This window comes from Falco peregrinus, chromosome 5 (assembly GCF_023634155.1).
Source record: "Falco peregrinus isolate bFalPer1 chromosome 5, bFalPer1.pri, whole genome shotgun sequence".
Taxonomy (NCBI): domain Eukaryota; kingdom Metazoa; phylum Chordata; class Aves; order Falconiformes; family Falconidae; genus Falco; species Falco peregrinus.
In genome coordinates, this window is record NC_073725.1 from 72,153,744 (window position 1) to 72,173,733 (window position 19,990).

General features: G+C 38.2%; 1 protein-coding gene across 8 annotated transcripts in view; it reads right to left on the bottom strand.

The window, feature by feature from the left end:
• CLEC16A (C-type lectin domain containing 16A) overlaps positions 1-19,194 on the bottom strand; it is a 75,763-nt gene extending 56,569 nt beyond the window's left edge. For all 8 annotated transcript variants that reach the window (XR_008747307.1, XM_055804576.1, XM_055804575.1 and 5 more), the window contains exons 1-9: positions 18,966-19,194; positions 11,562-11,690; positions 10,067-10,200; positions 9,187-9,335; positions 8,425-8,530; positions 6,423-6,546; positions 5,372-5,546; positions 3,776-3,829; positions 1,373-1,486 (exon numbers count right to left, since the gene is read on the bottom strand). Coding sequence is in view for 7 of the 8 variants with exons in the window: in XM_055804576.1 (XP_055660551.1) it covers positions 1,373-1,486; positions 3,776-3,829; positions 5,372-5,546; positions 6,423-6,546; positions 8,425-8,530; positions 9,187-9,335; positions 10,067-10,200; positions 11,562-11,690; positions 18,966-19,045 (1,065 nt within the window). In the remaining variant the exon portion in view is untranslated. The remainder of the gene's footprint in view (positions 1-1,372; positions 1,487-3,775; positions 3,830-5,371; positions 5,547-6,422; positions 6,547-8,424; positions 8,531-9,186; positions 9,336-10,066; positions 10,201-11,561; positions 11,691-18,965) is intronic.
• Between the last annotated feature and the right edge of the window lie 796 nt (positions 19,195-19,990).

A 19,990-nucleotide genomic window follows, 5' to 3' on the forward strand; every position in this document is an offset into this window, starting at 1 on the left:
TCCTAACAAGCACACAAACATATGCTATATTTTGCAAGTCTGTACAGTAACGATGACAGGAAAAGAAAAATCCCACCCAACAAGTGGTGCCGCACCCTCTCACCACAAATTTCCTAGTAACAAAGCTGCTTCTGCACAAGTAGCACACATGACACTTGGTACACAGCTAGCAGAATGTCAGACATTTGCTAATACAAGTGATGGCTTTAACTTAAAAGTATTCAGTCAGCTCTAATATTCCACTCTTTTTACCTAAAAAAGCTTAGATTCTGAGCATCAAGGTCAACAGTACAAAATAACAGAACCCAAAAGCTACTGGCTAAGATTAGCCCAAACAGACTCCACTGCACTGTAGGAAAAAATCTGGAAAAGCTGACTTGTATCACAGAAGAGCAGAAGCGTATCTCCCCCTTGAAACTCTCAGAGCTATGGCAACTGCTGGGAAATAAGGTGCACAAGAACCAATCTACCGCTTCTATAAATTAAATATTCAGTCACTCTTTGCTGACCAGTCAGACATTAGGAGACATGTTCAATCTTTAGACAGAAGTACTACAGTCAGAAGCCTCTTCACCACAGTAAAGTCATACCCACTTCTTATAACCAACACCAATTAGGCTTTTAAAAAGTAAAAAGCAAGCATTTCACAAACTGTGAAACCCACAACGAGAGAGGAAAAAAAAAAATCATATACATGACACTTAGAAAAACACTAACAACAGCATCTACCAACATCTACACAGGATTAAATCTGAAGGTACAAGGGTGAACCACCATCTATTTGTGGCTGGTCTATATTCTCTTATGCACACTGATGCACACTTTGAGAGATGATCAGCTTTACTGCTAGAACATTGGGAATATTCAGATGAAAATCTTTGTTTCCTTCTATATCCAAAGGATTTACCCCAGGTATTTTTTCTAAGTCTCTCATTTCTGCTAGAAATTGCACAAAGGAATAATTTCAAAGCAAAGCTGTGATCACTCATTTCGATTTCACTACCAAAGAGCTGGTAACAAAAACTTAACACAGAAGACTGGATTAAAAAAGTGTCCCATTAAAACAATGGAAGCCTTTGCACTGTCTGACCTCCACAGAAGCAAGTATTCTGATTTGCATCCTACACATTCTTATGCCACTATATGAAATATACATGCATGCAGAAAAATATTGCAACTTTGACAAGAATGTAAGTTGCACGGAGCATTTTTTTTGCTATCGCATCCAGCAATATAAGGTGAAATCGCCTATAGCTGCTCTTCTCTCCTAAACACAATCACCTTTTATCTTACAGTTTCCAGATACTTGAAAAACAAACCCAGGTACTTTCTTTGCCTCTAAAAAAAATATCAAAGATATTTGGCCACTTACTGAGTTTTTCTGTATATCTTGCTCAACTTTAGAAGAAAACACTGACAGGTCACCATTAAGTATAACCTCAGCCAATGAGTTCACCAAAGGGGCATAATGTATAATTAGAAAAACCTATTAAAAGAAAGATGGAAAAAAATATCAGACACATATTACAGAACACATACAGTTTCACAATTTCAGTCACCGAACATGCTTTTTTGACCTTGCTAAACTGGTATCTTAAGTTTACATATACAGTAAAGTACAACTGGTAACACTGATAGTTCATGAAATCTACTTCAAACCACAAGAGACTATAATCTTCTCCATAGGTATCTGACCTTTCTCTACATTTTAAGCTACCTAGTTTTAATAATTCTTCATGCTCTTCTCTCCTTCTGAGAAATGTAAATTCTCTTATTTCAAAGCAGATGAGGAAAAAGTTGTGTGATATTCTAGCAAGGAACCCAAAATAAAACTGCTCCAGAAAATTGCTTTTTTGAGAATCTACACAAACTGATCATGGTACACAACATCCACTGACCTTGACTGGCAGGACTCCATTAAGTTCTGTGTTGTGTGCCCAATTACTTAGCAGTGATTCACAAGTAAATGTCATGCAATAGGCTGAACTGGATCAGAAGCAGCTTTTCTGGCTATGCAATTGCAAAGAATTATGGTCTAGCTACAAAGTGGCTACATAACACAGGAATAGGGGCCACACTGCCTGTAATGTTAAAGCACTTATCCAGAAGCCCTTCAGTGCTTTAGCAGAGTTCACTGTTTACACTAACTACTCTATTTTGAGGCAAGGTTTACAAGGTTGGGCCAGCAAACAGTTGGCTTCTGGACAGAACCAGCTCAGGTCCAGCCACAATAGCCTTATGTCAGCTTATATCCATTATTGTCACAGGAATATCAAAGCTGTATCCCTAAACAGTAGTTCTAGCTGAGAAATCCCTAAATAATTTCTAATTCAGTAAGCCTAATAATTGTTCTGACAATATTTAGCTAAATATGATCTCCACGTTTTCTGATTAAAGTGAGAACCACTTCAAAAGTAAAGTGATTATTAGCATGTGGTGGTGACGTATGTAAAAGTTTGGAAAGTCACAACACGCTTCAAAATTACTTTGAACTACCTCACAAATCACTCAAGCTTCTTCTAATTCATAAAGTGTAGCTCAACTATACACAGGCATATTTTAGTGTATGTGCATTACATGTTCACTTTGCTAGTACAAGCCTCTCAAACACTTGTCTCTAATATATGAGTAATGCCTAAAGTGTATGCCTGCTGTCAGTAACAGAAACATTTAAGAAGGTTACTCAGGATACTCAGTGTACACTTTTTCAGATCCTACTCAACAAAGAAACTGTAGGTTAAAAAGATGCATTTCTGCCAGTGACAGAAAAATTAGTTTGACTTTCCACATCACATACCATTCTGATACACAAATTTGTTTCCAATACTTTATGGTTAGGAAAAAAGTTCCATTTTCTTTACTAAAAGCAATAAAAAACACAGATGCAAAGCATTTGTGATACCTAGCCAATACTTCTGCTGAAAGAAGATGTGAAAAGAGGTTAACATACACAATCCTATGATGCTGATCCCTTTAGTTGCAAGAAAATATTGCTCCCAAGGTTTTATCTGTGGTAAATAATTTAAACTTAAACTGTGGTGATGTGTTATTGTATTATCCTGAAAAATCACATTTTTCAGAGAAGTTCTTAAAAAAAAAGATGGAATTATGGACCACACCATAATGAAATTAATGTAAAATGGTAAGTTCAAAGAAAAAAAGTAGTATAAATGCTATGAATACAAGTCAAAACTATTTTCAGAGAATGCAATTTAAGAAAATTACTCTCATAGCAATGCACTGAAGACTACAGGGAGAAAATACCACTTTTCTCTACAAATACAAAAAAAATTGACAGCAATTTCTTCATTTGAAAATAAGTTCCAAAAAGAAAAGGAGGTGGGACTAGTAAGAACGTGAAAACAACAAGTACTTTATTACAGATTTCAGGTATAAGCATAATGAAATTCAAATTGTGAGGAAGTTTGAGGTTTGGGTGGATTTTGTTTGTTTGTTTAAAAAAAATACATCAAAAAAAACCCATGATAACATTTCTCAGAGAGGGAAAGTGCAGCCTGGAATCTTCCAGAGCTTAGGCAGATTCAAAGTGCAATACAGTATCTGTCTAAATTTCGCCTGCAATTTTACTAAATTCTGTCCTAGTATGTTGCATGGCTCTACTATGTACCACTTTTCAGGTGGCGTACATAACCACTGAATGCTCCAAAGGCTACCCTGTGCTATGGGATCCTCAGAAGAATATTAATTCAACTAAGAAGCTATTTGGCACTGCAAAAGATGTTCTGAAGTAGGACAAAATACTTAAAATACTTACTTGAGAAAGAAGATAGAGAGAAACTTGGAGGCTTATTTTTGGACGCTCTCCACCCTATGGAAAAAATGTTATGAAAAATGCAGATTTATTTATACAATGTTAAAGCACTTATTTTTTATTAAAAACAAAACTCTTAATATTGTATTGTTCCACATTCTACTACAAAATGTTCAGAAAGCAGCACGCTCTAACATTCTTTTGTAAGCTATTTCAAATGACGACTCTCCAAATAAGCAAATCCCTTACTCTATATGCTTAAAAAATAGCTAATGATTATTATCTTTCATAGTCACTTTGGTAACTTAAATTTGAACAGATGAGTATCTGGGAAGTATGTTGGTTTTCACTACGCTACTATTCTTTCAAAAAGTACTTCTCAGTTAACGTTCATTAAAATCAACTCTAAACAGCTATTCAGAAACAATGAAATATCACCCACATAATAAAAGCATGGTCAGTAGACACTTCTCTAATCAGGTACATCACACTGGACAAAAATATTTGAAGTAGCACTGTTGTGCTCAAGTTATAAGTTTATATGCCAGTAGTAATGAAAATGTTTCTAAAAATAAATTGGTGATACTTTAAAAACCATAACCACGTAAATTAATTATCTCAAGAGGTACGAACAGCCTAATTTTATGACTGCAAGTATCTCTGACCTCATGATAATAGACAAATCTGCCTGAAAATAGGAGGACAAGCAGATTTTGGTAATGCATGAATGGAAAGAGTTACAATAGCTGAAATAAAAGTCTGGAAGTCTGCTTCACCCTATTTTAATGGCAAGACAAGATGATGTTTATCATTCAATCAATCCTTAGTGCACATACAATATACTGAATTAATTAACCTGACCTCTGGTTAATGAAAGTATGCTGAAATTCACAAAGCATTGTGTATCTTAAGAACAAACACCATTACAGAAGATCGGAGGGGGGAATGGATAAACAGAAATAAAATATAATTTATTTTTTTTTTAAAGACAAGTGAATACAGGAACCCACACAGGCTTTAAAAGAATTTCTGTTTCATTAAAAATAAGCTTTTCACTAAATTTAAAGGCTATGCTTTAAGAAAAAATTCAACTATATGACATTGAGACGCAGCTTATCTGCAAATCGAAGAATCGCGTATCAAAATCAAAAGTTAGTATCTTCTGCGTGGAGTGGATTTTTACACCATGGAAAATTTGCACATATAATGGGAAAAGGTATTATAATCTGCTTTTGCCAGGAAACAGGTTACCATATCAGGAAAAGAAATCACACACCTCAAATTTCCCGGTGCCACAGAAATTTAAACCCTGTTCCAAATTTGCAGCTCTTCTTGTCTCCACTATCATTAGCATTTAACAACCACATCACCCAAACCAGTGTTTGTTTCGTGAATAAAGTTCTATCATCTATTCTGCCCTTAATTTCAGTCTCAGGGTACTTCCCCTACAGTTACCTTAAACCATTTCATGTAAAAGACACAAACATCGGTATCTACACTACTAACCCTACTACAGAATACACCTGCTGAACTAATTATTATGCATAAGGAAAGCAAGTAACACTTTTAAGACTTATTTGTTTACAGGCATTAGCTTACCTTATCTTGATTTACTAATGAATACACATAGAGGGGAAGAAAGAGCCTATTAAGTAGGTGGTCTGTTAGCACATCATTTAAAAATTCACAATTAATGATAAGGATATCATTAAGGTAATGTAAATGATCAAGATGTTCTGCTACCAGGTCACTCAGTTTGCCCCTATTTCTGTGCCTGAAAAAGCAAGCAAAAAAAGTCTCAGATACAATCATTTGTCAAAATCTTAAAAACTTCAGAAGAGAATTAATGCATATCCCTTCCATAGATCCCCTTGTGCAGACCAACTGCCTAAACAAGATGTTTTCATTAAAGTCAACAAATGCAGCTAGCAAACAATCTTCAGGCTTATATGTGTTTGAGGATGCACATATCAGTTTTTCCCCCAAGTTTTCAGATGCAATGTTTTTATAAAACTTCACTTTCCACTGCCAAACTCTTTTCACAAGACATAAAAAAATGTTAAGATTTGTTTCAAAAAAGAAAAGAAAAAATCTATGTTGTATTTAACATCTACATCTTCACTTTAAGAAAGGAAGAAACAGCTGCCCATTCTAAGGTGGGGGTAGGAAGGCAAACCAAGAATAACCTGAAATCAACAAAATGTTTCTGGAGTTGATAGTAGAATATTACACAGGAATTTCAGGTCTGACAGTTCACATACTAAAAAAAGTTCATCTTCCCAATTTCATTTTTTTTCCTACAATCTTTTCAGAAAGCTGTTCTACTGAGATGATACACAGAAAAGGAACATGAAAAAGACCAAGTTAGTAAGTTTGAAAAGCATGGAATACCTTTTGTGTCTTCTGGCTATCTGCTAAATTTAGCAGAATTAAAACAAAGATGGAAAAGCATGCTGCTGAACACTAATTGTATGGATATTAGCACAGATAGGGCACACAGCACTAGTAACTATTAATTCAAAGCTTGAACTGACTACAAGGGAACATATTCAGAAATTAACTTAACTGCACTATTACAGACAAAATAAGGGAAGTCCCAACATATGAGAAAAACATTTCCATTCAATACCCAGCATTTGTAAAAGCTTACTCTTCATCAGTCTGCACACAGTTATCCAGTTCTATCACGTGGCTTCCAATAAACCAAACGAGGTTGGAGAAATAAGGGACAGCAGTTTTATCTCTAATGTAATGCAGCATAGGTTGGTTGTCCACTGAAGAGAAATTATTAAAAAGAAAAATCAGTTGCAATTTTTTTAAATTAATGTTTAAGAAATACAATAAAGTAACACCTGAGTTTTTATTACATGCTAGCTTTTCATACCAGTATATACCTGACATGATCTTATGCATGAAATGGACATCTACAAAAACATCACATCAACTCTTAATTGGCTCGAACGAGCCTAATATTGATATATTTACATAGATCTGAAGGTAAATCTAGTGGAATGCAGAAAGTTTTTTAGCACAGTCTTTATTAAAAGGAAGAGGAAAAAGCATAAGAATAAAGCGGTAATGCTGAAAGTCAAGCTAGTTAGACTTACATGACACTGCATTAAGGAACACAGGAATCATCAGTGAAGGAAGGGCAAAAGAAACAGACAACAGTTAACAGGATTAGGAACTGGGATAGCGACATCCTCCAAAAGGGTTTAAAAAGCTAAAGCACAAAGCATCTAAACTAAAAGATACAGGGTAGGTGTTAGATCAGAATATATGCAAATGGATAGTCAGAAAATTATGAAACCTGAACATCCGAGCTGTGTTTTCTCAACTCTAACCTTTGTATCACTACAACATTCAATGAAAATCCTATACATTTTTTTGAACCATAAAACCACTTAGTTACGTAAATATATAGCAAATAGGGTATGGAGCCTGCACTTTGCTCTTTTTGTGAGCACACACTTGGGTTTACAGCTCTTTGAAGTAGAAAACTTTGAAGTACCAAGTGTCCATTGCTTAACACAATTTTGCCCCTTGCAGTCAATACTATAAAGAACCTATCTGCTATGCAGGCTATCCAGTTATTTGCAGCACCAATTGTTCATTGTTTTAAAAAAGTTCTCATATTCTTCTACAATAAAGACTCTCATCAAATCACTACTACTCCTGATAGACAGAAAATTTTGTAAATCCAAAATGTAATTTAATTTAAAATGGATTAAAGAATAAGAAGCCCTGCATGAACATATTCCATAATACATACTACCTTACAGCATGCTGATTTCAGAGGTAGAAGTTCTGAATACATGCGAATTTTTCTACAGAGATCACTGATATTTTCAGCCTATTACAGATTTTACACACCCCAATAAAATTTTAGAGGGAAGCAACTTTAGGACATTGCCTAGTCCAAACCCATTCTCAAAGCAGCATTAACTTCAAAGTTCAACCAGGTTGCTAAAGGGCCTTGTAAGTTTTGAAGATCTCAAACAATACAGAATCCTCAGTTTCTCTGGCAAACCTGTTGCAACACTTAACTAGTCTCACAGTGGAGTTTTTGGCTTTTTTTCCTTATGTCCTACTGGAATGTCCAGTACAGGAATTTGCAACTGCAGCCTCCTGGTGTTCACTGGGCACCTCTGGGAATGGTCTAGCTTTTCTTCAGACTGGAGTGACTGCAGCACCTAGAAACTCTACAGTCATATTCTAGTGCACTTCAAATCCAAAAGGAAGTGATGCAGCCAGCAAGGTTACTGCTTCATATATTATAAAGCTCAAGTTCATAAGTAAAAAATACTTGATATTCTTAAAGCACTTTGTTTTGGGGGTTGGGGTTTTTTGTTTGTTTTTTAAATACAGTCACATTCTGATCTCTGCTGGAAAGGAAGCTAAAGGTCCTTGTGTATGCTTGATATTCTTTTGGGTTTTTTAAACCAATTTAATCTGTGTATTTCCAAGTACATACTGTAAGTTTGGGGTTCCATTTCATAAAAACAAAAAGGTGTACCTGAAGCATGTCAATATGCTAAGCTTTTCAATCTCATAAACCAGACAGAAAACCCTCAAATGTAAATAACTGAAAATTAAACTAAATGAAACACACACTTTTCACACATGCCTTTTTTAATATAGAAAAAGCATACCTTTGTAGACATTTAAAGTTATAGTTCTAACAGCAATCCTGACCATGCTTTCTGGGTGGTTAAAAAATTTAATAGCTTCAGTGTACAAAGCAAAGTCATTAGTGTGCTGTAACAAAAGGAGAGAAAGTATTTATGAATTAACGAAAATATGTACAGGGCATTTGTAGGGATTCTGTATGAAAAATGTTTTCCATGTATTATGCTGATATTTTTACCTTCCGATTTGACAATGAACACTCAACTGTATTTGTAGCTCTGCATTAAAATAAATTGCTTTAAGTGTCTGAGCTTTCCGTGTTAACTCTGCTCATATTCAGTGCTTTATTGCCCTCTTCTGGCAAAAAGTGGAATGGAGCACAGAAAAAAGCATTTCGCCTTTGGCCTTTGATTACTCAAGCTTCTTAGACTTTGACTAAGTATTTTAGAACCAAGTGGTGCAACAGAAAATATCCTGTTTATAAAAGCATTAGAAAACAAAGCATAAACAAGATTGATTCTCACGGAAGTAGACTTCAGAGCTACGGAAACAGTCCAATACTAACTTCCAGATTTTGATTTTATTATAGTTGTACAAGGACAAAGACCTATTCTTTATCATGCTTTTACAGTGCTCCCCACAAATGAATTCTCTATCACAGATATTAAAGTTATAAAAAAAAATTCAGGACATGCTGAGACAAGAGACTGTTTAGAATATGTGCCAAATTACTATCAATTTCTAATTAAAGTCCTCTTAGCATTATACTGCAACTCTTCACTTACCTCATTATAAAAGAAATGTACAGTATGATTGTTGAGCTTCAGGGAAAGGGTTTTCAAAAATGATATGTAATATGCCATGATTTCCTCATCGGAAAAGTCAAATTTGTGGACAATAATAGAATTTACATAATTATTAGAGAGCAGATAGTCTGAAAAATAAAGACATTACACAGGTTAATAGAAAGAAAAAACCCATTATGCTACCTAGCTGTATGTAAAGTACCAGCCAGCAACAAACTACCTGATGTTGAAGATTCCAATTTTTAGCCAAACAATTCAAGCAATGGCTTCACACGGTAATAAGGAAATTTTTCCCTACAAAGGCCTTTCCTCTCAAGAAAAAGGAAACCAAAAATATACTTCACCTTCCGCAATTTATGTAGGCTTTGCAGCTAATAAGACTTAACTCTCTTTTCCTCCCAAAGTCGTAACACTCAAAGGTTTGCGTACGACTTTCGTTCAATATAGTTGTAGAGTACTTTAATAAATTCTCTGTCCTCTTTATATATTTCTAAAAACTTGGAAGTAAACACAAGTGGCTGAATGCCAGCCCCAATGATGTCAGAACAGTTTCAGTATAAATTATACAACAGTTTCATCATATAACCTGCAGCATCAAGGGGAACATTTCAGACCACAGCTGATATGCTGACTTAAATCCCTTGAAATATGCTAAGTAAGCGTTTGTGTAGTATCAAAAAACTACTTTTGTACTACTGAAAATTAAAAGGTATTTTGGAGTCAAACTACACTGCATTTTTAGTAGCGTTCAATTAAAAATATTGTTAGGGATTCATATAGTTCTTCTGTGAAGGGACACTAGGACTAAATTTCATTAAATGAAAGGGAATTCAACCAAATCTTGAAAGTGTGTCCTTACACAGTGACGTTTCATGACTGATGTTCTCAAAAAGGATGTTCAGGGTCTGTAGAAGCTGTACACACACGTAACGACCAGACTTCTGACGCAAGATGTTCAAGAAGAAAACAAACATATTCTTCTCCAAGAAAAAACTGAAATAAAAAAATAGAGGTGTCATTAATTCACTTGCTGTTTTCAACAGGAACATAATTTTACTAGGATCAGGGATGATTCCAGGCAAGTCTGACAAACTACATTTTACATTTATGAAGAGTTACTTAGCGAAGTTATATCTGTGTAACAGAAGAGTATCTTCCAAAAACCTTAAATACTAATAAAGGGTGCTTAAATATTCAAATTACACAGAAATAGGATATCAAGAAGTCAGGGCCTTTTTTATTTTTAGTATATTTGATTTATCAGGCAGCTTCCCTACCTTGCAATCATAATTTTGAAGGCAAGAGCCTCTAAATGAGGGTTATGTTTTGTTCACTTGCCCCTTTTAAGCTAACACTTTTTATCTTTAACACTGTAGACCTTATTTTAGACCCACTTTATTTTTTTTCTCCACAGCAGAAGCAAGCATTTAATGGTTTATTGTACAAATCAAACATAAGTGAATGCTTGCCGTGTTTTTAAACCAGAAATGCATGCAATTTAAAGAAAACAGTGTGGACTCTTTCCTACCAGGACATCATAAATACAAAGCTATGGACATTTTTTTTTTTTTTCCATTAACTGCAGAAAAGACTCCTCATTCCTAAAACAGTCCCAAGCAGAGAAGACAGTGAGAAATTTGATGGAGTTACAGTATAGACAAGAACAATCAGAGCAAGTTAATCTTCTTAGTCCACATCACAACCTAATCATGTTGAAATAGTGTTTTAAAATAAAACCAACCACTCACTAAATAAGTAATTAAAAACACCAAACACCTTTGTTTTACTTATCTCAAACATAAATGGCATGTATAAAAGAACAAGTGTCAAAGCAAACAGCCAAGGAATGAGCTTTAACACTGTCAGATTTGCAACTGTGAATATTGGTTTTGAAGTTAGTTTTTCTATCACGCTATTTTATGAGGATTAAAATAACATCTGAACAAAAACTCTAAATATCATAGCTGGAATAAGATACTACTTGTAGTATCTTATATAAATTGAAGTTAACAAATTAAAGTCATATGGTATTAATAGATGTACTGAGTAAATCTGGGCCCTAAAATAGGTTAGATTTTGTATTTGTGTCAAAGATTTAAGAGTCAAACAAAAGCAGTACATGAAAGAGTGAAAGCGGGGGCTCTGGACTTGGAACACTTAAAAGCAACAATATCTGGGGTTTTTGTATGGCAAGAATATATGGTCCTGCTTACCCGTTTACTACAGGACATAGTTTCACACCTATATTCATGAAATTCAGTCTTGGAACAGTTATCCTTCTGCACTAGTTCTCACGCAACTCTAACCATTCTTCAAAAACAAAACCAGAGTCAAAATTTCTTAGAAGTACTTACTCAAATACTGAGCTGTCGTTCTGATCCCCCCATATAAGGATCTCTGTTATAGAACGAATAGTCTCTACCAGCAGGTTGCGGTTGTGATCTGTTACTGTTGTATTTTTAGTCAAAACATGATACATGTACCTAAAAGAAAAAAATAATTACAAGTAGTATGCTATCCTGCCACTTTCACATCTGCCACTTTAGTGGCACATTTGACTTTAGTCACTGTAACTTAAAGTAGATGCACACACTATGTCTAATCATTGTACAATTTAAAAACCCTAATATTTCCTTTTAATATTGATGCAGAAAGAAAAGTAATTGTTAAACAGAACGTGACAAATGAAAAATCCATAACTAGCCAGGTGAGTTACGAATGCTTATGCATATGTTAGCACAGGACTAGAAACTATGTAACACTTGTCCCATGGTGCTTCTTATGGCAACCCACTGAATTTCTTTGCAAGTATGTTAAAGTCAAAGGAGTGATGAGCAAGAAAAAGGAGAAATACAAGCAGCAGTTAAGCAATGCAGTAGCTGACACGGGACAGTAATTCTGGAAAAAGGCATATACAGATTTAACTAGAAAAGTTAGATCCCTTCTCTTGTCTGCAGAGACCCTTTACAGACTCATGTTAATTAGCCGGTTAACAATCAGGACTATCAAACACTATTCAAATTGGCAAAGCTTAATCATCAGGTTTCCTGGCCCTTCCAGCATAGAAATACTGATTGGAACTGTGGCAAATGCCAGCTTTACCGTCTCAAAGGGCAAACGTTTAAGGCTGTAGTGAAGTTTAAAAAAATGCATGTCTTTATTAGACTGGTGCCAGGTAGACAGGAAGCTAGATAAAATTTGAAAGGCTTGGATTATAAGTCTCAGAATTTTACTCAGTCAAGGAAGCATTTTTTTTTTCTTTCCCAAAATAAGATGTTACATCAAAGATTACTTCCCTTTGTCCTAGTTAAAAAAAAAAAGGGGGGGGGGGGGCATGTGTGGCAAATTCTAATACACGCACAAGAATCACGACGTTTTCTCCCTCTAGTTTGTTGGTTGGTTGTTGGGGTTTTTTTATTTTATATAGTAATAAAGAAAAAGGATGGATGTAAGAAAGTTGCATAATTATGCAAGTAGTTGAATAAAAAATATAATCAGAAATTTCCTGACATTTTAAAACTGCAAGAGTTCAGATGACTGAACATAGATCACATATTGCTATACCGCAATCTATTGAAAACCCTGAGTAACACCTGAGCATTCAGGAATATCTGGGCAACATACTAACAAGTGTTTGGGATGGAACACACATTTTTCTGTACTATTTACCTTGCCATGAAAAGTGGAGTTAATCAAAACTCACATGACCTATTTTTGGGAAAACAGCCTGCATGTCCCAACTCTGGGGCAGCCTATCGTTATTGTTATGGATTCCAGGAAAGTCTGTGCAGTGATTCAGGTTGAAATTTTAGGAATCTTATTAGTACAGTATGATGCAGGAGTTTAGAAGTTCAAGAAACAACAGACCCAAAGACCTCAAGCAGTTATCATGTAAAAGATAAAAATAACAATTTTGCCAAGCTACTGTAGGATTCCAGGAAACACTGTGCATTCTAAAACATAATTTTGGAGCATCAGGTTTAAGGCAAGTTTCAGAAGTTTAGGTCAAAACCAAACTTGAAATCACATTTCAAAAAACAGTATTCCCATCAGTTTTATCTACACTAAGAAAATGAATCACTGCGCAGGGCAAACACTATGCTGGAGACTAAAATGCCATGTAACTGAACACAATATCAGGCTGTACCAAGTAGTTATCAGATGTAACAAGACAAAAGAAGATATCACCTACTTTCAGAATCTTTTTCATGCTTGAATTAAAAAAAAAAAGTTTGATTATCTTTGCAGCTTACTTAAAGTTTGCAAAATCTGGTTTAGGGAAATCTTCTTCAACCACGGAACTGCCACTCTGTTGGCCAGAGCTTCACAAGACTTGTTGCAAGACACAGTCCATCCTCATAAGCCACACATGAAGCATAAGCTATTTCAGAGAAGTTTATTATTCCATTACAGGAAAATGCTATATCCTTGTTGATCTTGATATTGCTTAATGATCAGGTACCGATTTGTCTATGTGGAGTAGTGCACAAGAACACTGAGAGGTAAACAACCCTCAGAAGTTCACAGTTTTAACAGACTTAACATACCACATGCTCTCTTCCCTCCATCCCCACCCAAAACCAGCAATGTGATAAAGCCTACATCATATTAAGGTTAACCTACCAGACAGCAGAGGAAAGAGGAAGAAAAAAGGGAAGACATGGCTAGGAGGGGGAAAAACATTGGCTTTTCATACTCTTCAGTAAAAAATACTCTCCCTCTTCACACTGTTTTTTCCCTTCATAAACCAACACTAATTTTGCAAATCCAGCAAAGAAACTGCTCAGATTGAAACCACTCTAGAAAAGTTGATTCATAGCTATCTCCTACAGTCATAACTGCCTGGTCATGTGCCATACCATAACAGAATTCCTTTAAATAGCAAGTAAACAAGCACCTGCAAATCCTCTTCAACTAATCTGAGGATCACGGTTCAAAATTCCTTCTATGGAAACTGACAGTGTGATGGCTCACAGTGAAGGTCTTAGAGTTTAAGTCTGACCACCTATGAGAATTCCCAGGGCTTTCTAAAACAGCACATGGCACTCAAGCCCTGCAAAATCTCCCCATTATGGCACCATTTGTATTATCAGGACAGTGAGTCAAAAGACACAGCAAAAACCAAGTCGCTGCTCTGAGCATGCATCAGTTAATGGAACAGTGAACACCTGAAGACAGAAGGCAATTAAATCGGAACAGTTCATTCCACAGCAATCTGTATAGTAAGTATTTTTCCCGAGAGAGTTAAGAATAATTAATATTACACTACTTCAGATATTTTAGCCTATTTATTTGAAGTCACATATAAATTACTGCATCTGTGAACATATATTTCTCATTAATAAATTACATTATACAAACCTGGGAATAAAGTTTACTCCAATTGCAGAACTCTGGGAATGGGAAGCAGTGGGAAGTGCTATTACCTCCTTTGGGAGCCTATAGAACATTTTTGCTTTTGCACCTGTAGCGCTCCTAACATTTAATAGTCAACAATACATGAACTCTAAATTAATTCATTTAATATCAACATTACTGCAAAGTTCTTTGATTTGCTAACACACTGATGCACTTGGAGAAAATCGGGCCTTCACTTCCAAGATAGTCCTTCATCTAATTATTTGAAAATTAATGAGAAAGCATACATGTACTTGTTTCTTTTACCAGACATGCAATGTAATGTATCATGAGAATATAAGGTATCACACAAAACCAGTATTTTTATATTCACATAAATCCTTAAAGCTTGTCTCTATTTGCTGATTAGAAAGAGGTCTAGTTCATGCTCCAAAATGCTAAATCCTCAAAGAAGAAGGTTTTGTCATCTCTGTCTCTCTATATCTGAAGACAGGGTTCAAACAAGCAAAAACCTAACAAAAATCCACGATGCAGGAAGCATCAAAGCACCCAATACCATCAAAATCAGTGGAAGATTTTACCAGCAACTTAACAAAACAAAATTCTGAACATTTTCCTTGTAAGAAATCATGCTTAAAGGGATAACATAATAACTCATTAATACAGAAAGTATGTATTAATGACTTTCCTATTTACTATTTTAAAAAAATACACTAAACCAGGTAAGAGTTGAGGAAGACAAGCACTCAAATTTTAACACCCCAGACTTAATAATAATGAACCTGCTTCTTCATGCTGCCTGTAACTATGTAATCACATGTTGCTCTTGTAGAGGAAGCTCGATGTATAGCATGGACAGTACTTCAGGAAATGAATCAGCTGTGAAACAAGCCTTCAGCCATACGTGTTTATGGACACTGCATCTAACGAAGTCACGAGAAATGTTCAGCACTCAACTCCAATGATATAAAACCTTTTTGTGCAATCAGTTTGCAATTAAAATACCAAGTGTAGAAGCAACAAGGGGAAATAGACTTGAGGGTAATGACAGGGCTATGTAAAATACCCCTTAGAAAAGCAGGAAAAAATTTGCATCTAGAAACAAAGATACTAAGCTTAAGTTCCAAAGCCTTTCACTTCAGCAGGAACACCAGAGACACTACCAGATGAACTCTTCAGAAATGGTTATCACCACTTAAATACTGGGAGAAATTACATAATTCCTCTTCATTCCAATGCAAAGTCAAAATTTGTAGACAGGGAAAGAAGATACAGTTATGCTCTCAAGGAGACATGACCACATATCTGCCAAGGTTACACTATCCTCAGCTGGGCAATATGAAAAGCTTTTTGGTACTTCAACCATAGGCCACAGCTCCTAAGGTGAAGAGCTGCAGAAGCAGAGTACAGTAACTATCAGTCAGTGGCTGGGAAGAACTGTAAGAAACCCTGACCCACACAAGAACACCTGGCATGACATGCAAAGGTAGACCACATGAGAAAGAAAACACCACGCAGCTTCTGAAGTACCACCAACTCCAAGTCTGTGTAGTGAGACAGACTGTTGCCTAAAAGAGCACCTTGATGTATTTGCTTCTAGAACTAGAAGCATATAATAAACAGAAGAGAGGACCACATAAAGGAAGGGGAAAAAAAGTTCTCATTTTAAACTGCTCGGTTCCACCTTTAAGAAGTGGATTGTGCTCATTTCAGACACAACCCCATGTAAAGATGAACACACCATTTCAGCCTGTTTTCACAAGCAATCACTAACAATTTTCCCGTTTCCAGAATATTTAGGCTTTCTCCACTTAGGAAGTTATTGACATTCCCTCGATTACTAACCAAAGGGCACAAAAATACCAAGTTATCGGAAAAATTATGGTCAGAAGCACTCGGGTAATGCATAGTACTGTTTCATAGCCTCTCTAGACTGTAATTCAGCAAGGCGTGGGAAAGCTGGATTAAATTGTAACTGTTTTCACTAGACCAAGAGACTGTATCAAAACACTTAATATAAACAGCCTCACAATCTTCCTTTAGCCAATCCATTCTATGGCATGTTTGCACAAAGACCGAATAGTAAAATTTCAAAAGCCAGCCTCAAGCAAACTGCATTAAAGCTGATGGGAAAGGGAGTTCCAGATCCAACATTTACTGACAAAAAGCAGTAACTTTCTCAGTACTACTAAACAGGTATATTGCTTAAAATTTAGACTAAACTCTACATTATGCATGTTAAAAATATTTCCATAAGGATAGCCCAGGCTCTCTCTTGTAACATAATATATTATACCTTTTATAGGCTAAGCTAACCTTTAATAGCAAGACTGGTGTGTTCTACTCAGCGCATTCACATGGAACACAATATGGGGTTTTGAGGAGTTGAAAATGAGAATGCAGACAGCTCACAAGAGGGTGAGCTTAGCAAGACTGACTTTCATGACCCTGAAACGGAGGTTCTTTGCCGGTTTTCCTTCTGTTGCTTTACCCACTTGAACTGCTACCTTAGAAAAGCCCTAAATTTCAATTTACCACTATGTAGCTACCTTTGTTGTTGACATCTAGCTAGGAACTGATATTTATACCGCCTAGCTTAACAAACACTTAAAATATACATAACCTAAACAGATCAAAGGTCTTGGCTGTCCTTTACATGCTTCTATTTTAGATTTTACAACTAAAGAAATAACACTGCAAAAAAAGCAAAAAAACCAAAGCCAGTACTTTAGTAGAGAACTATATTCTTCAATCCTCAGGTAAGAGGTCAAGCGCAAGCCACAACACTTACAGCCTAATTCCCTTTTTTTTGCAAATCAAACAGGGTATCACTTTTTCTGCCCTCTACAGCCCCGAGAGAACACACAATCACATTTCTCTTGCCTGAAAAATTCTAACATCCTAAAGTCTCCCTTTCGCTAGCCTATTTTTTCTACACTTAAACTCAATTTCTTCAAATTTCATCATGCATCAGCATTCTTATCTTATCTTCAAGGGTAATATCAAAACCAGATAGATGTAAAGCTCCACTAGTGCTGAGTAGTGGTACCCAATGACTACCCCTTGTACATTAAATAGAACATTCCTAAGTTTATATCTGAGCGTGACTTTCCCCCCTTTCCCTGCAGTGCTGGGTCATGTTGATGTACTAGTCTGCCCTACCATGCTTTCAAAATTACTTTCTGAAGTGCTACTGCCTTGTCAGTTTTGTATTTGCAGACTTGATTTCCCTGTCTTTGCTCAGAAGTAATGCATTTCAATTATCTTGCTGGTTTTGAACATTTTTCCAGTTTAGAAACAAAGACCAGAATCCACAAGTCATCTTGATAAAGTAACTGCAAGGTCCAAATCTTCTACAGCACACCCTACTCATTACTGTCAGACTCCATTCATGTCCTCCTTGTAATGGGACTAATCACTGAAAATGACCAGCCACTTACTTCTCAATAAGCTATGTATTCATATTTCATTTAGAAAATGCTTCCCCTCTTAATGACCTCCTTTTCTTGTTCAGCAGAAAGAGTGGATCTCATTTTTCCTCACAGCAGCACAATGTTTAAAATGGAACAGTGAATTTAAAATTGTTTAATCTCTTGCCAATCTTCCAACTCCCTAGTGGCAGAGCTAGAAAAAACTATTCCACCTTCCTCAGTCAGCAGTAGCACAAGGATATCAGACTCTGGAGACTAACATTATAATCCTCAAGCTCAATGGCTTTACTTTAGCACCAGCTGCTGAGCCCTTTAAGCAGGGAACATCTCCTGGACCTGCAAAACCACCATGCTGACTACCATGAATCACTGGTGACTACTAAGATCCACCCTCCTGCCACACACACCCACCCTCAAAAGGTCTATGTTGTTACAGGCTGGGACCAGGCTCCGCGCTTCCCCATCTCATCCACTACCAGGAAACCGAGTTCTCCCTCAAAAGGAATGTGGTATTTCTTGTATTTATCACCTCGTACGCTCTAATCCACCGAATGAGTCTGTGACATTGTTAAAAATCAAACAAACGCGTCGCAGCCGTGTGACACACCATAGCGAAACTGCGTCTGCCCTGAAGACGTGCTGGGACGAAGGGGCAGGTTTCCATGAGGAGGAGCAGAGCGCGCCGCGCCGCCGGTGCTGCTCCGGCCGGAGAGTCAGCGGCTGGCAGCGCCGTCCGCCGCTCCTCGCCCCCGGGACGCCTGCGAGCCGCCCGGCTCCGCTCCGCAGCCCTCGCCCGGGGAAACGCTGCCCCGAGCAGCTCCGCAGACGCCTACCGACTACCGGAGTCCGCCCCCGGCCCGCCGCGCCGGCCCCGAGCCCCCTCACAGCCCGGGAGAGCGGGCCGCGGCACGGCTCCCCCCACCTCTCTCCTCACAGCCGCCCCGAGCGCGCGGCCGGCCCCGCGCTTACTTGAGGTGATCCAAGGAGTGGATGCTGCGGGCGGCCTTCCCGTGACCGCCGCCCACCCAGCTGCGGGAGCGGCCGAACATACTGACGGCGGACGGTTGCTGCGGCCCGCGGGGCTCTAGGACTTCATAGCCCCACGGGGAAGGGCGGGCGAGCGGCGCCCGGGCGGACGGACAGCGGGCACTAGCCCCAGTGGCGGCGGGGACCGGCGCACATAGGCGACGACGCGCAGGCGCGGGCGGGGCACGCTGGGAAGCGAGGCCACGCGCCCCGCCCCGCGGACTGCAGCTCCCAGTGGGCACCGGGGGGGCGGGGCCTCCGCCCCTCACCCGGGCTCGCGAGGCGCGAGCCCGTCAGGTTCCCGCCTTGGCGCGCGACCGCCGCGCTTTCTGCGGCAGTCCGGGCTGAGAGGGCACCGGCAGCGCCGCGGCCCGCTACCCGCCTGCCACTTGCGAGAAAGCGGGAGAGTCCCCGGAGTTCGCTCCTTTCTTGTCCTGATTTCCACAGGACAGGAGAAGCGCGTTGGGCGGCGCGTCGGCAGTTTTTCCTCAGAGCAAACGAGGCGGCCCCGTCGGGCGAGCTCGTCCCTCCGCCAGTGCCACGGCCCCTCCTCGGGCCGCAGGGCTCGGCTCAAGCCTGTGTTGAATTTGCTCCAGCCTTGTCTTTGGCAATCGCGAGTTAGGCCTGGTCAGGTCATAAGAGAACTGTTCGGTTAGAAGAATATGAAAGACTTAAATTTAGACTAAACAAAAAACAGCCTTTCCATGTGTACGTATACCTCCCCGATACACGCTAGCTTGAGGTAACACTTGGCCCCTGACGTTCCTTGCTCACCGGCAACTCAAACTGGAGCAGCTGTGGCGGGTTGGTGCAGGGCGGCGAACACGGCGCTGCAAGTGCAGTGACCCTTGCCAAGCATTTTTTCCAAAAAGGATTGCACATTCACTTTTGAATCGGCTTAAAAAACTAACTTAGGGCAGAACAGCGAGAACCAGACCATTCATGACTTGTCCTCACCTAGTGTTACT